The 17690-nt window shown below is 41.3% G+C and overlaps 1 protein-coding gene across 1 annotated transcript in view; it reads right to left on the minus strand.

Annotated features, from left to right (window-relative positions):
• Positions 1-17690, minus strand: part of TNFRSF21 (TNF receptor superfamily member 21) — a 72974-nt gene that overhangs the window by 19659 nt on the left and 35625 nt on the right. Inside the window, exon 4 of the mRNA XM_010333979.3 lies at positions 2879-3144. Within this exon, the coding sequence (XP_010332281.2) occupies positions 2879-3144 (266 nt within the window). The remainder of the gene's footprint in view (positions 1-2878; positions 3145-17690) is intronic.

A 17690-nucleotide genomic window follows, 5' to 3' on the forward strand; every position in this document is an offset into this window, starting at 1 on the left:
CTGGAAGGCTGGCAGCTTAGATGTTGAACTTGAAAGAAGAGAGCGCTGAAAAATACAGCTCATACCTCAGATAAAGAAACAGTCAGACTCTGAATGAGTTTAATTTTAAAATGGCTAATAGGCTACTATGGTTAATAATGAACTGGCTGTTCTTGACAAAGGTAACTAAAAGTCACACCAGATCTAATCCTTTGAGTGGAACATAACATAGGTGCTTTCAGGCTTACGAAGAGGAAAACACATTGACCATTTAAAAAACATAATTATTTTTACCCATTAAGAGTCCATTAACTCCTGGGGCAAAGCCCCAAATCCCCAGCAGTACCATCATACACAGGGAGTACAAGTCCATCATAGGATGAGAAGAATAAGTCTCAATTAAGCCCCCTGCCTTCTGGTTCTCTTGTTAGACCAGACAAATCTCAGAGATAAACTATGGACAGAGAGTTACATACTGTGCAATTACCACTTGAGCATCCCTAATCCAAAAATTCAAAATCCAAAACTTTTTGAGCACCAATATAATGCCACAAGTGGAAAAATCCACACATAACTGCTTAACACAAACTTTGCTTCATGCGCACACTTTTTCTAATATTGTATAAAACTACCTTCAGGCTATGTGCATAAGGTATATGTGAAACATAAATGAATTTCATGTTTAGACTTGGGTTCCATCCCCAAGCTATCTCATTATGTATATGCAAATATCCCAAAGTCTGAAAAAATCCAAAATATAAAACACTTCCGTCTCAAGCATGTCACATAAAGGATACTCAACTTGTAATAAGAACTGGCAGCCAGAAATCCATGCTCATTGGCTATTAAAATTAGAGTTAGAGCTGGATCCAAAATGCTGCTAGACATTGATGCATATTATTAAAATGTGAAATAAAAAACTTAATATTGCCTTCTCGGCCTCCATCATAACTCATAGGCTACAGTAGAACCAAAGAGAAAGCTGTAGGGTGCTTTGACATTACTGTTGTCAAAAAATAAATAACAAAAAATAGATACTATTAGAAATCTTTTGGTATTACAGAAGAGATAGGGGAAGGAAAGAATTAAAGTGCACAAGAGTTTGGCACTTAGGAAGAAGGTGCTTCGCTTTGTTCTCTTATTCGTCGACCTATTGATTTTGTTATGAATCACTCATTATGACACGTACTCTCCCCTTTTTGCTTTTCCATGGGCCCGCCAAATCCTAATTTTGAATCAATTGTATGTTATCCTTCTTTTAGGTATCATCAAGGACATTAGGTGACTTATTCTCAAGTATCTAACTCCTTCTTTTAGCCTAAGCTTTGTCTTCTAGCTCTCTCCTTAAGCCAATATTCAAGGAATGCACAACAATGCTTTGCCTCCAAACTCGCTGGTATTCAATCCACAGCCATTTTACTTAATTGGAGGGTAAACATCTCCCTTGCTTTCCCCCAAATCCAGCTACCTAAAACCTAGTTTTAGTTGTGAATAGTATTTCACACCTAAACTCTTTCTTAGAAAGTCATAAGACACTGGTGTATGCCTTTGAATATTAATCACTGGGTCTATTAGTAAGTATTGTTTGTGAAATTCCACATTTCAAAGAAGTTAAAAATATACCAGGAGTATTAAAAGAACACCTTCGAAGTCAATTAGCACCTATAAATTGTTATCATCTAGTTACTTGGATAAAAGATTCACCTGCTGAATGATTACGTCAATAGTCAAGAAGAACTGCACTACCAGTATAAAAAGATAAAAGCATTTGGACTTCTTAAATATATCAAGTATACTTAAGCATAAGTGTAAAGTATGTAAATAGAATCCTTTGATATACAAAATGTGATACAGAATGATAGCAAATTGAGCTGACATCATAAAAAATCTCTACCTAGCTCTTTGAGGTAACAAATTTGGACCACTGGAATAATAACACAGACTGGCCCTTTATCTTAAATGGGTTTTATCAACTTAGTGGCAGCATTTTCTTTACTTTAGAATATGTCCTGAAACCTGAATCAAAGTCTGTGGAAAATATGATTCAATATCCAAACCTGTACTTCATTCATGGCCTTTCAGGGAGGTACATATGATTAAAGAAAGACTAAGTTAAAATGAGTTATATCATGGTGGTAACTACCATTTGTAGAACACTTGCAATAAGTCAGGCATTTTATATACTTTATTTCTCATCTTAATCTATATAGCAGGCTTGCAAATGTGAATAACAGAGGCAAGGAAAGTTGAAGTAATTTACCCTTCATTACCTAAGCTAACAAATACCAGAGCCAGGATTCAAATCCAGTGTTGTCTGGCTCCAAAGCCAGGGCTCATTGGCTATAAAGAAATCACACTCCTGGGTCCCCTCAGTTCCCATCTGATGTGCTCCATTGAACAACCCAACGAGGAGTATCAGTTCTGTCATCAACTGCTGCTAGCAACACTGCAACCTCAGGAGGCGAGATGCTGCCTTCATAAGCCACATCACAAAAATACCCTCTGGAGAAGAGGAGGGTGTAGTAAAAAGTCTTTTTTCTTGGTTTCATTCAAAGTGTACCATGGAAAATGAGACTGTAAATGGGGTAAGAAAGAGAACTTTTACAAATACTGATTCATACTCTGCCGCCTGTAGATTTTGATGTGACTGGTGTGCAGATAGGGTCCGAGCATCAGTTTTTTTTAAAAGTTCTCCAGATGATTCTAATGAATGGCCAACTGAGAACCCTTGTCCTAGAAAGTAAGGTGTGTGTGTGTGCAGGTGTGTGCATGTGTGCGTGTGTGTTTATGTGCCTATCCTCCAAATATGTTATTTTTCTTTGTTCCCATATAACTGACAAAATTTGAAATACAGAGGCAATCAGTCAGTGGTAAAGACACACAACCAGGGCTCCATTACCTGGGTGGTGTCTTCCATCAGCCCACGAATCTTCTCCACAACATCGTTTCTCCGGTGCTGGCGCAGGGCGCTAATCAGCTGGGCGAGGCTGGCCTCCGGGCCCCGGATGGTCCAGTGCTGCAGAGCCGCATAGGCCCGCTCGTGGTCAGCTGTGTACCCGTTGGAGAAAGCAGCAACCTCCCTCTCACTGGCATTGCAGAGAAATTGATAGATATCTTTCCACTGGCTTCCCACTTGGGCTGCTACAAGCTTCAGGATGTCAATACCTACACCAGAGAAAAAATAAAATGAAAAACAAATGAGGGCTTGTAAGGGAAGCTCCTTTTGTAAGGCAGCTCTGCTTTAATGAATGAACTAGAAGAGGGACGCTTTCCTATCGCTGTATATCAAAGGAATGCATTGTCTCCCTTAAGCACTTGGCACAAGCAACTCATCTTGTGGACTAGCTGGGTACCCTCATACAAATTTCACTTCCTGAGTGTGGAATCAGAAGAAGAAGGGATCATGGAACTATAATACATCAGCCCCAAATGTTTTAAAAGCCAAACCCAAATAGGGTATTCACAGTGATTCCTCTGTTACTATAGTAATCCACCCTTGTTGGAGGAGAGAGGTGGGGTGGAAAAGCTCCAAGATCCCCAGTGGATGCCTGAAGCCACAGATGGTATAGAGCCCTATACACTATGCATGAATTTCTTTTTCCTTCTTCACAATGTCATAGATAGAAGACTCCTTCTTGTAGCTCTTAGCAACCTCAGTATACAACTTACTTTTCTTATTAAGTTGGGAACTTTCATCTTTTCACTTAAAGGAAGTACTTCATAGCCACTGGCATATCCAAATTGTCAGCATCACTCCTCTTGAGCTTTGAGTCATTATCAAGTAAAATAAGGATGACTTGAACACAGGCACTGCAGTACCAGTACCACAGCAGTCAATCTGATAACCTAGATGGCTACTAAGTGACTCACAGGCAGGTGAGGTCTCTGGCATGGAAATGCTAGACAAAGGGATGATTCCCTTCCCCAGTAGGACAGAGCAGGATGGTACAGGACAGTGTGAGATTTGACCACATTATTCAGAATAGTGCATAATCTAAAACTTATGAATTGTTTATTTCTGGAATTTTCCATTTAGTACTTTCAGACCACAGTGGACCACAGGCAACTGAAACCTTGGAAAGCTAAACTGTGGATAAGGGAGGACTACTGTACTAAAGACAACAGTAACCAAGTAAGTTAGAGGCTCCCATCTAAAAACACGGTGACTTCATGACATTTAGAACAAGGGAAGCTGCAGATTAAAACTGCAAAGGACTTTGTCATTGTCTAGGTAAAAGGTGTTCAAATTCTGGGAATGGTATTCTTTCTATCAACTGACTGTGTGCCCAGCTGTTCCAGGCCAATAGAAGGATTCCCGAAGAACACCTAACTTGTGCTTAAATTCATGTTCAACAAGCAATTTTCTAATTCATTATTCAGTTTTCCAACTTGACTTGCATAATTATAATGAAGACAACAGCCAAAAGGACAGTATAATAACAGTAGCTATTATCTTCCAGGTATTATGTTAAGGCATTAGTCCATTGAACATCTTTATAAAGCATTAATATTCCAATTACACAGGTAAGAAAAAAAAAAAACCCTTAGAAAATGTAGGCTACTGGCTCAATATCACAAACGTAGGTAAGTAGGTTATTGAAACCAACTCACCAGGTTTGTAATTCAAATCCTGTATGTGTCACCACTATAAAATTTGACAATATTGATGGCACCTTCCAAGAGGAAGGAAATACTTTGGCTTATAAAAGACCATGAATCCTTTGACCAGCTATTCTGGTCAAGGATATTATTCTGACAGACAGCTGTCCCGAATGATTCAATATATTGTCATTCTGGCTCATCAGTCACTTGAAACCCAGTGAGTGTGCATTGGGTCCCCAGATCTGATGAACAGATGAAACTGGTGAAATGCAAAAATAAAGTCTCAAGATTCAAAAACTCAGGATAAGCACCTGGCACCATCCCTTCGTGAGGGGAGGCTCTCTCTGAGTAGCTCACTCTGGTGTCCCTCTCTTTATGGCATCTTCTTTCTGCAATTACACATTGGCTTTGCCAGAATTTACACATGGGGTGCATATATCACCCTTATAGTAAGGGCTCTGGTATTTTACTACAACAAGTGAGTGAGTTGTCTGAATCCATGTCATGTTTTTTGGGTTTATTTTGTTTTTTCAGATGGTGTTTGGCTCTTGTTGCCAGGCTGGAGCGCAATCTCGGCTCACTGCAACCTAAGCCTCCCAGGTTCAAGGGATTCTCCTGCATCAGCCTCCCGGATTACAGGCACCCGCCACCACATTCAGCTAATTTTTGTATTTTTAGTAGAGATGGGGTTTCATCATGTTGGCCAGGCTGGTCTCCAACTCCTGACTAGCCTTCCTAATTTATTTTTGGAAGTACTCCCGTCATTATGAAACCTCCATACACCACCCTCCTTCGAGGTGGTGGATCACCTCTAACATGTCTTTGAATGAGGCCATGCTCACCTGCCCTGATAACATAGCTGTTATAGTTAACCATGTCTTAAAAATATTTGCTACTCAATAAAAAAAATAGGTTCAAGTTCTCAAGTGAGGCTTAGGAGAGAAAGGAAAAGAGAAGAATAAAGAGGAGCTTACTGTTCTGATTTTTTAATCAAAGTTTTCCTACAAAAAAAAAATCGTTTTTTGCATCCATCAGTTGTTCAGGAAAATATTTGTAAAATGAGCTATCAATTATTGCCAATAAAAATAATAATTATAAAAGTTTCTGTAAAAATGAAGGACACTGTGGCTCCTCAACATGCATTCTTCCTCTGCCATCAATCCTATGGAGGCAGATGATGTGGAAAACTGTATACATGTCCTGAACCAATCCACTAAAAACGCTCTTCAAAAATAAGTTCCCAGTAGAAGGCTGTTCTCTTCTCAACCATAAAAATAGAATTCCGGCTGGGCAGGGTGGCTCACACCTGTAATGCAGCACTTTGGGAGGCTGAGACAGGTGAATTGCTTGAGCCCAGGACTTTGAAACCAGCCTGAGCAACATGGTGAAAACCCAAGTCTACAAAAAATACAAAAATTAGCTGGGTGTGGTGGCATAGGTCTGTAGTCCCAGCTACTTGGGAGGCTGACGTGGGAGGATCGCTTGAGCCCCAGAGGTGGAGGTTGCAGTGAACCGAGATTACACAGCTGCACTCTAGCCCGGGTGAGAGAGGGAGACTCTATCTTCAAAAGAAAAAAAGTAGAATGCCACAAAACATAAAAACTAAAAGAAAAGACCGCCACAAATTGAGTCATTACTGTACTTCTCACACAGTTTTCCCTGGCAGTGTGAAGTTACTTGAACCAACTGCTTTTCAATTTTCTGAGCAATGTTTAGTCAGATACAGAGCTTTTGATTTCAAGCAAAAAAGACTCCTCAGAAAACCAATATCCGATTTAAAACCCTGCAGGTAACTTTAAGGAATAAGCCAGCTATTTGTAGTTGATGTGGTAGACTCTTCCAAACACCAAAAGGCTTGTTAGTCCCTGAATCTTAATTTAGGTCAATTTGATTAAGGCCCGCAGTGTCTTATATGAAAACATGACTGTGTTTTCTGGTAAGTAGGACCATTGCTTAAATCTTCATAATGCCAATGACAGTGGCTTTGGGCAAATCTCTAACTGTCATGTCCATTTTTTCAATGTGTACAATGGAAAAACTCACTGGGGTCACTGGGGATAAGCTGATTAACATTTCTATAGAGTTAATTTATTTTTGGAAGTATTCCCATCATTATGAAAGCTCCATATACCAGCACTAAAACTTAAGGCTCAATGCATTTCAGATGCAAATACACAGCCTTTACAAAGTAATTACAGAGTTTAAAAGGTTTAAGTTTAACAACAAGTCCTTCTTCCAAAACCCAGTACTGTATTTATCCTTTTTTTAAGCCACAAAATAAAGAAAAAAAGGAAGAGAAAAAAAAAACCCACAAAGAATAGATACAGTGAGATTTCCCATAAACTAAAATGGACTGGAAGCTAAATTTAAGGCCTACAAATCAGGTTTCATCTCGTTCTCTCTCTCAACTAGATTCGCTACTATGAAAACATAGTCAACTCCATGAACTGGCTGGGGCTGCCAATGTTCTTCACTGCTGTCCTCTCCCACCATGGAGCTGATAAATCAAAGATAAATGAACAACTCCCTCAGGGGATACCAACCTTTTCGTCTAGCAAGTTATGACAAAACCCCAGTGAGGAGACCAGTCTGGGACTTTGAATGCCTTCTTTGTTTAGGAAAAAGTGTTAAACAAAAGAAAACAATCAACTACAGAAAAAAACAGGAGGATGATTTGCCAAATTGAGATAGTCACCTCTTTGGGGAGGGAGGGGAAGGGGCACAGAAGGGATTTCAAAGATATTCATAAAGTTCTGTTTCCTAGGCTGGACAGTGAAGAAATGGGTTTTCTTTTCATGTTATTATTTTTATTTGGGATTTATTTTACTATTCTTTTATAAACTATCTATATCACATACACATATATAAGATGTGTTTATATATACTTTATAAACACACATGGTTAGGTGGTTAAGTGTTTAATTTTGTTGGTAAGGAAATCTCATGTAGAAGGGTTGGTGACTAGTGCAAGGTCACTCACCCAGTTAGTGATGCCTCAATTGTGATTAATAGGGAATGTGAGGTAGTTGAGGAACATTACCATTGCCAGAATGACGCTCCTCGGGCATGGCCATCCAGCCTAGGATGAACGCACTCCAGGCTGGCCACAGTGTGTGTGCTGCCTCCTGGTCTGTTATCACTGACCAAGTATATGTTGGTGCGAAAGTAATCGCAGGCAGGGCCGGTGGCGTATGCCTGTTAATTCTTTGGGAGGCTGACATGGGTGGATCCCTTGATCTAGGAGTTTGAGACTAGCCTGGCCAACATGGCAAAACCTTGTCTTTACTAAAAACACAAAAAATTAGCCAGGTGTGGTGGTGCACACCTGTAGTCCCACCTACTTGGCAGGCTGAGACAGGAGAATTGCTTGAACCTGAAAGGCAGAGGTTGCAGTGAGCCAGGATTGCGTCGCTGCCCTCCAGCCTAAACAACAGAGTAAAATTCTGTCTCAAAAAACAAACAAAAAAGAAGTCATAGCGGTTTTTTTGTCACTGAAATGGCAAAGACCACAGTAACTTTTGCACCACCTAATAGACACGAGAACAGTTTCCCGGGGTACTTTATTTCTCTTTTTGCGATCTCAGCTCACTGCAGCCTCCACTTCCTGAGTTCAAGAGATTCTCACACCTCAGCCTCCCTAGTAACTGGGACTACAGGTGCACGCTATCATGCCTGGCTAATTTTTGTATTTTTAGTAGAGCTGGGGTTTCACCGTGTTGGCCAGGTTGGTCTCAAACTCCTGACCCCAAGTGATCCGCCCACCTCAGCCTCCCAAAGTGCTGGGATTACAGGTGTGAGCCACCGTGCCCTTTATTTCTTTTCTTTAAAATTATGATGCCCCAAAAGAAAGAGAGAAAGAGAGAATTCAGCAGACTTTTCCTGTAAGGACAACAGTAAATATATGACACTTTGAGAACCAGACCTCTGTCATCACTCCTCAACTCTGCTGTAACATGAAAGCAGCCACCAACAGCACAAATGAATGTGGCTGTGTTCTAATAAAACTCGATTTACAAAAGAAACTAGGCTGGATATGGCCCATGGGCTATAGTTCACCAACCCCTGCAATTACAGCAATTTAAAGAGATCTTGGGTAGGACTATCAAATAGCATAAAGATTTAGAAAAGCATTTTATTAAAAGAAAAGAAACCATACTCAAAAGACAATGAAAGTTCCCACCCCAATTATTAACCTCAATGTGAAATGACAGTAAGTGACATGGAGACCACCTCTCTGCTTGGTAGGATGCCCAGTCATCTGTCCCATCAGAGTTCCCAGAGTTTTTGCCAAGATTGGTGACAGTAGCTATGTGTTGGATTGATCTAAATTGTTTAACTGGATATGGTGCCAAGTGTCTTTTTTCTTACATTGAAAAGTAACACAACCCTCAACCCACTGAACGGCTGATAGACAGGGGCACAGAACATGACATTACTTTTTTTTGTTCTTTCTTTCTTTTTTTTTTGAGACAGAGTCTCTCTCAGTCACTAGGCTGGAATGCAGTAGTGCGATCATGGCTCACTGCAAACTCTGCCTTCTGGGTTCAAGAGATTCTCCAGCCTCAGGCTCCCAAGTAGGTATATCTACAGGCATGCACTACCATGCCCAGCTAATTTTTGTATTTTTAGTAGAGATCGGGCTTCACCATGTTGGTCAGACTGGTCTCGAACTCCTGGCCTCAAGTGATCCACCTGCCTTGGCCTTCAAAAATGCTGGGATTACAGGTGTGAGCCCCCACGATCTGCCAACATTGCCTTTTCCTCTGGTGCCAGATCCTGGAGCTCTGGAGAATGGATGACGTTTCTGGGGAGGTCATCAAAGGACCCAAGCTCTATATACCCGAGGCTGTACTAGTCAGAAGCTGTCTGAGAAGGTGGCCCTGGCTCCTGGAGAAAAGCATGAGGATGGGAAGGATCAGGTAGTGGGAAGATCATCGGTCATAGTCACAAGATATGGGTTCAAACTCCAACTCTGTGACTTGTTAGCTGCGTGACTCTGGGCAAATGGCAACCTCTCAGAATTCAGTGTTCACTTAAGTAAATTAGAAACACCACCTCTTATCTGTTAGAGTGGTTAAGGAGATTAATGGTATCAAGTATTAAAGACTCCTAGGGTAGCACCTCAGTACACTCTGGCTCTCTTCTCTTGCCCCTCCATTTCTGCCTAGACAAGAGTCATTGGACCAATGAACTAAAAGATGGGAAGAGTTCTGTACAAATGCAGGTTATAGCACAAGTATTATTGGTGCTGAACAATGAAGCCAAGCACCAGACTCCCAGCTTCCTGTGTTTCTTGGAATCTCACACGTACATGTTAGGAGATCGCTGAAGTCATCCACAGAAGGGTAAATGTGGAAGGAAAAATGCTGCTGCTACCACCTCTGCCACATGCAGGGCATCACAGCAGTACTTAGTGGGTTCTTCCAAGTGAGCTGACACTGACCTGATCCCCAGCAAGAGAGCTCAAAAACAGAGGTGTGAGCTGGTAAACTGGGTTATTACAGAAGACATGGCAATTTCCAGTGCATTATAAAACCTTGAATTAAATATTATCTGGGAGACAAACATAATTTAAAGCTCATTTTTTAAAAGCTGAATGTCAGCTTCAGGATGCAAAAACGAGTTCCTTCTCTTTTAATAAAAACTTGAATTGACCTTTATAATTAGAGAAAATATTAAGGCTGTTTTCCTTTTGGAGACAAATACCTGAAATGAATGTCATCACTGAGAACCCGTATCAAAGCCTTCCTTGGAAGAGGTATGAAGGACAGTGAGGACAAAGCTGAAGGAAACAAAGGCTGCCGGAATCACACAACCATAGCACTCAGTTTCATGCTGCACAACCAGGCTTTGTGCAGAACAGGTACATCTAAGAGATATGTTTATCAACTTTTTGATAGTACCAAACTCATCATACAAAAGGATTCAAGCACTCCCGATAAATCCTGTTACATGTAATGTCTGTTCTCATTACTATTCTAGAAAGAGGGGTGTGAAGGGACAAATAATGAGAAAATCCCAGGGAGGCAATTAATATACAACCTCCTCCCAGGACAGATGACTCCACAGTCATCCCTGTGCCAGTTTCTCATCACACACACAGCAGTCACCTGAGATGTACACATGGAAGATGGGAGACATGAACTCAAGACAGCCTCCCTTCTAACACCCCCATAAGCCTCCACAAAAAACATGCTCCTGATAGGTACACACTGTGTCCATAATCTTACAAGCTGCGGATACAGGGACAAAGACGGCCACAGCACATACAGCAAATATACAAAGCAACATATGCAAAAGTCAGAAATCGGAATAAAGGCCTGGCTTTAGCGTTACTGGAACCGATGTTCCACATACAATGGTCATGTCATCAAAGATGCCTTTGAGGCCAAGTCCAAGCCCACACTGCTTTGACTACCAGTGTCCCCAGCACCTATCAGAAGAATATCACAAATATCTTTGGATGAATGAATGAGAGCCTTTTTTTGTCAACAATGCCCTCCTGACTGAGCCTCTTCACCATTTGCCATCTCATTAGCTTCTGTAACAGAAGCCACTGACAACCTGAGTGGCCACAGGCCCACACACATCCTAGCCTTGTGGCCCTGCCAGATCTCCAGGCTCTACAATAATGAGAAGACAGGACAATGGTTCTGTGGTGTTCTATGTTCACCAATGGGTAGAACCTGGGCTCCCAGGGACCTAGCTCTTGCACAAAGGCCTCTCCCTCGGCCAGTGCCCTCTTCCCATTGAGTGATCCACTACGTCCACTTTAGAGGCCAGAGCTCACAAGCAGGAAAGTTCTCCTAGATTCTCCCTCTGCAGCAGAATCCTTTTGGTGAGATCAGCTGTCCAAGGGGTGGACTCTCTGACCTGATAACAGAGTAAGTGCTCCTAAAAGCAACATACGCACATGTACCTGTGTTTCGTAGTAACCAGTATACCACAGGGTGGTTAAAAAATTGTATACCAACAGTTGTAACTTCCGGTGCATCCAATACACAGGAAACTGCTTCATTAGTGCTGGGAACTTTGTATGCCTCAGGTTAAAAATACTCCTTCCGTAATTGAGGTGTAAAAGAAAGATCTGTTTAGATTTTACTTTAGGGGCAAAAAATTATTTGTGAAGCAGAATTTATCACTTCGTGGTTGAAGATTTAATAGACAATTACCATAAGCTCAGAATAACCTTGGGGACTACTAAGAAAAAAAAAGAAGAAAAAGAAAACACTGTGCAAAGATCTCTTGAAGTAAATGGACAACATGTTCCAATGATAAACTATCAAAACAGTAGACAATTTTCCAAATGGAAGAGATCTCACTGATACTGTGAGGAAAATGAATAGCATTTTATTTCATTCCACTGGGCAAAAACAAAACAAAACAAAACAAAAATATCCCTCCTTCCTCCTTGTCTTAGTCTGAAGCTGTCACAGATAACTGAAGCTGTTAATTTATTCATTCAACAAAAATTTATTGATCATTTACTTTGTGCCAGACACTTTTCTAGGTACAGGAGATACGACAGCGAGCAAATGTCAAGTGAAACAAAATCCCTTTCTTTGTGAAAGCTACGTTCTATTGCAGGGAAGTAATAAAAAGCAGGGAAAGAGGATAAGGTAGGAGGTGATGGGGTTGCCACATCTAAGAGAGAAGCCTCACCGAGGTAGACGCCCTCAGTGGAGCAAAAGCTGTGCAGATAGCTGCGGAAAGAGGGTTCTGGGCAAAGGGAGCAGCAGGTTCAATGGCAGGAGGGGTGTTGGAATGGACAAAGAGGAGCAGGAAGGCTGGCAAGGCTGGAGCAAGTGGGCCAGGCAGAGGGGCTGGTAGGAGTCACAGAGTGAGAGAAAATTGGGAGTCGGGAGGGTACAGATTACATCCGGCCTTTAAGCTGCTACTCTGAATTCAACTGACTACCAGTATCCCTAGCACCTATCAGAGGAATACCACAAATACCTTTGGCTGAATGAATGAGAGCCTTTTTTTTGTCTACAATGCCCTGGAGACCTGGTGAAGAGAAATAACACCATCTGACTTTACATTTAAGCAGTATCATTCCAGCTGTTGTGTCAAGAAGAAACTGAAGAGGGCACAGATAAAAATGGAGCAACCAGTTAGAGGCCACAGCAGTAATCCAGCAAGGACATGATAGTGGTCTGGCCCAAGGTGGTGGCCATGGAGGCGATGGGAAATGGTAGACTTCTGCACGTATTTTGAAGGAGAGCTGGCAGATAGCATTTGCTAATGAGTAAAATATTGGGCAAGAATGTAATAAAGGAATCAAGGATGCTAAGGTTAAGCAAGTGGAAAGCAGGGGACCACTTTCTGTGATGGGCAGTTGATGTGGAGGTGTGGCTTGGAATTTGGAGTTAGACATCTAACTAGACATGAGATGCCTGTTAGACAGCTGGGTCTGTCAAGCAGGCAGAAGCATATTTTATCGTGAGTTCAGGCAAAAGGTCCAGACTGGAATACGCACTTGGGAATTACCAGCAGATAGATGGTACTTGAGTCGTGGGTCACCAAGGGAGGGAGAGCATGTAATGGAAAAGAGGTACAAGCACTGAGTCCCGCAGCTCTCCACTGTTTAGAGGTCAGGAACACGAGGAGGAACCAGCCACAGAGATAGAGAAGAAACAGCCCAAGATGGAGGAGGAAAATCAGACAATGTGGTGTTTGGAGGCACAGAGAAGAAAGTATTTCGAGGAAAAGGGAAACAAGAGTGTCGATTGCTGCCAATAGGCCAAGCAGAGGAAAACTGAGAACTGAATAGTGGCATTAGAATCATGTTGTCAGACTCTATGGAAAAAAGGTGAGACTGTGGCTAAAAGATCGCCATATTTACTAATTTTAAGACCCTCCAGATCAATGCCTTATCATAGTTTGGTTTTAGTGTTTTCTTTTTCTCCTTAGTGGTGTACAAAAGAGTGGTATGTTTCACAATTAATTGTGTCTCAGATTTGATAAATACAGTAAGAGGTTTTTTTTTTTTTTACTTATAATTTGAATTCATCTGTTTGTTAAAATTTGACATGCCATCAATAAGCCTAATGTGTCAAATTCTATACATACAGTGCAATGTTAACCACCAATTACTCATGAAGAACATCAGCAGAATTCTAGAAATTCCTCTTCCTCTGCAAAATCTGCTTACATAATACCTGACTAGGTTGACTCAAGGACATATATTTTTAGAGATTTTTTTTTTTTCCTATTTGTATTTGAGTTCTACGTGGGGGAAATGCTGACTGGCTTTTCACTATCCCAGACAGCTTAAATTTAAAAGCTGTTAGTTAAACTATAGAGTGAAATATACATTTAAAAAATAAATACCTAAGGCTGGGTACAGTGGTTCACACCTGAAATCCCAGCACTTTGGGAGGCCAAGGCAGGCAACATCATTTGAGGTGAGGAGTTTGAGACCAGCCTGGCCAACAGGGTGAAACCCTGTCTCTACTAAAAATACAAAAATTAACTGGGCATGGTGGTCCCAGCTACTCAGGAGGCCGAGGCAGGTGAATTGCTTAAACCTGGGAGGCAGAGATTGCAGTGAGCTGAGATCACGCCATTGCGCTTCAGTCTGGGCCAACAGAGCAAGACTTTGTCTCAAAAAATAATAAATAAATAGCTTCACCTAAAGGCTACAGAATAAAGTAACTAGAGGGTGGTTCTAAGGAGAATCACAGTCTCTGACTCCCATGGACAAAGGCCATGTTTCTGGCCATCTTGTGTGTGAGATAATGCTTTTTAGGATACAACCATAAGAGGCTTTTCTCCTGCAAACAATTTTGTGTGCTTTATAATCCTCAAACACCCTAAGAGGTTAAAGAAAAAAGTGCTGTCTACTGGAAATGGCATTCCTGGACTCAGAGGCGGAAAAAGCAGTGGGGTGGGGGACAGGGGGTGAGAACAGTCCAACCCGGCTGCTGGAAAATGACTGCGACTGTCAGCCCGGAGCTGGAACGCTAGGACACAGCAGCCTCTTAAAGGGAATAATCTGCTCCCTTCAGCCTGGCTTCCTGGTGTTTACACTTCAAGCCTACTTCCCATAGGAAATTTGGGCTGACAGACAGGATGACTGTCTGGAATTTTTAGTCAAAAAGTCTACCTGGCAAAGGAGGGGAAGCTTCTTTGGTTGCAGCAGCCACTGCTGCTATTGCCACTGCTGTCTGGTCCTGAGAAAAACACCAAGTTAAACATGTGAGTTCAGATTAGAAGGACTCCGTCACCGCTGACTTACTTGAAACAGCCTTTATTGCCTAAAACAGCCTTGCAGAGCCTTCAGCCATTGGGTGCCTGGCTTTAGAATTTTTCTATTTCAAGTAATTTATGAACAAGTAGGAAATCTGAGTGACTTCTACACAGGAAAATTCACTGCTGATGACAATTTCGTAGGCATTTTATTTCAGAATAAGCTGACCTTCACTAATGTAAATAATTTTTTTCTTGGTTGAGCACAGTTGTTTTTAGTCAACCACAAAAAGGTTAGACCTTTCTAGCACCAAGTAATTTATGGGAAAATTCAGATTCTGATCATTAAGGGACGGTGTCATCGGCGTCTGACTTCAAAACCTGGCACTGCTACTTCCTAGCTATGTGACCTTTGGCAAGTTACTCTTCAGTACCTCAGTCTCCCCATCTGTAAAATCGGTATCATAGTGGCATTCCTTATAGGGTTATGAAAATTAAGTTAATATTTATAAAAACTTAGAACAGGACATAGCACTCAGAAAGCATATCAGTCTTTGTTAAAGAAAAGTAGACAGTGAAAATAATGGTAGAAGAAGAAGCCTTTCCTGTAAGGTTAAAAATGTATATTGTAGTAATCCCATTTTATGTCATCTCTGCATCCCAATTTACCTCCTGATCTTGCATATGTCAGTAGTAGCTTCATTTCAATCATAACTTTGTTTTAAGCAAAACTGAAGTGGCAAGTGCTAACGTAACATATCATTCCTAATACGTTTTATTTATTCATTTCTGAACACTGCATAGGGTGGTTTTAATAATTCAGATGAAAGTTTATTAAGCCATTCCTGAAACCTGATTGAAGAGTTTATTAATATTATTCAAATATATTCACAGCATAGCTTCCAGTTGCTCAACCTCTGTCACCTAACCACTGAAACCTCTAGGAAATCTTTGTATAAGAAACATGTAATTCCACTCCCACAATTGCACTGCATTGCAAATCTATTCCCACTGTTGGACTGGCCCTTACTGCTTACCCTAGAAAGAGGGAGAAGCCTGCAGGGTTGTGAGTCTGGGAGACGGGTTTTGTTCACGACCCCCAATAAAGACAAATTCTCCCACATTTGACAAATCCTAAAAGAGGAATCACATTTGGGAAAGGAAGGAAACATTTTTTTTCTAAGCCTGTTGTTGGGATTCATAACAACATAGAACTCTGAACTGGGCTGTTATTGAGTAAAGCCATTTTTGCTGTCTTGCTAGGGAAAAAGGATGATGTTATGAGTTGCTTTGCGTAAGCAGTATATTGTGAGTAAGGGATAGAATGGAAGAAATAAAAAATGTTATCATCAGAAACTCAAGTCTTAAAATATAGCTTGGTTCAATATATAAATAAGCACACTAAGCAAATTACATCTTGGTTGTTAAGCAGCGTTATTTCCCCAAAGAACAGTCTTTACAGTCAAATTGGGACATCAAAGTTATGCTAATAAGAGGTTCCACCACCAAGCCAGTTGGTCTGTACTTTAACTTAGTATTTGAATTTCAATACTAAAACAGAGAAGGGAGTTGGCTGTAGGTTGTCTTCAACTGCAAGTTTCAGTCTTTGCATATCCAAAGGAAAGGACTTTGATTAAAAGAGACATTACAGATATTTGAATCCAAGACCTTTATCATCAAGGTGAGCAAAACCAGGCCCACAAGGTCCTTCCCTCTGCACAGCTTCCCTCCAGAGCCATGCTGCCCCACTCCACACATCTCCCAATGAGCAGGTTTGCTTTCTCACCTGTACACAGAGTATTCCCTTCTTTCACCTCCCAAGGCTGCACCCTATCAACTTAGCAGGTGCTCCCCACCCTACAAGAGCAGACCGTATGAGCAAATTTCCTTCCTTCCAATCTCTAATATTGTTAAAGTCAGACTACCCATGCCACATGTCACACTCTGATTTTTTTCTTTCCTTCTTTCTTTTCATTTTTTTTTTTTTTTTGGAAACGAAGTCTTGCTCTGTCACCCAGGCTGGAATGCAGTGATGTGATCTCAGCTCACTGTAACTGCCACCTCCCAGATTCCAGCGATTCTCCTGCCTTAGCCTCCCAAGTAGCCGGGACTACAGACACACATCGACAAGTCCAGCTAATTTTTTTATTTTTTAGTAGAGACGGGGTTTCATCATACTGGCCAGACTGGCCTCGAACTCCTGACCTCATGATCCATTTGCCTCAGCCTCCCAAAGTGCTGGGATTACAAGCGTGAGCCACCGCGCCCAGCCTCACACTCTGATTTTCCTTTCCACTCTTTTTATACTGGTCAATTTTTAAGGCATTTTATAGTCAAAGCTCCTAGTGCAGTTGTTGCGTCTGCAACTACTACTTCTGACTTATGTGACTCATTATAAATTTTGACCCGAGACGGATTTCTACTTGGGTTGAAAATCAGAAATAATGTCCCTCTGCTTGACCTCAGGTCTCCATGAACGCTTCAGTATGGCATATCCCCTGACCTTGTAGGGAATGCGCCATACTGTGGGGAAGAAAAAGGGAAACCAAGCTGGCAGTTTTATCAATGTTATGATATCATTCAATCTTCATAGACATCCCATGAGATAGGAGTCACATCCACATTACAGGTGAGACACAGGCTTGGCACCATGGCACAGACAGAACTGATATTCAAAACCCAGGTATATCTGATGCAATGAGCCATCACCTTTCACTGCACTATGCTGCCTCCCAGGGTGAAGTAAAAAATCATCAATCCCATCTTTCTGAATCTTGGTTGCTTCTTTGAATATAAATCTTTTGAATATGTCTCTCCGTCAACCCCCATTCCTCATCATGGGGGTCCTAGAAAGGGAAACAAGTAGAAATGGAGGAGAACTATATTGCAATAGTGTATTTGTGATGGTCTAGGCTTCA

Source organism: Saimiri boliviensis, chromosome 4, assembly GCF_048565385.1.
Source record: "Saimiri boliviensis isolate mSaiBol1 chromosome 4, mSaiBol1.pri, whole genome shotgun sequence".
NCBI lineage: Eukaryota > Metazoa > Chordata > Mammalia > Primates > Cebidae > Saimiri > Saimiri boliviensis.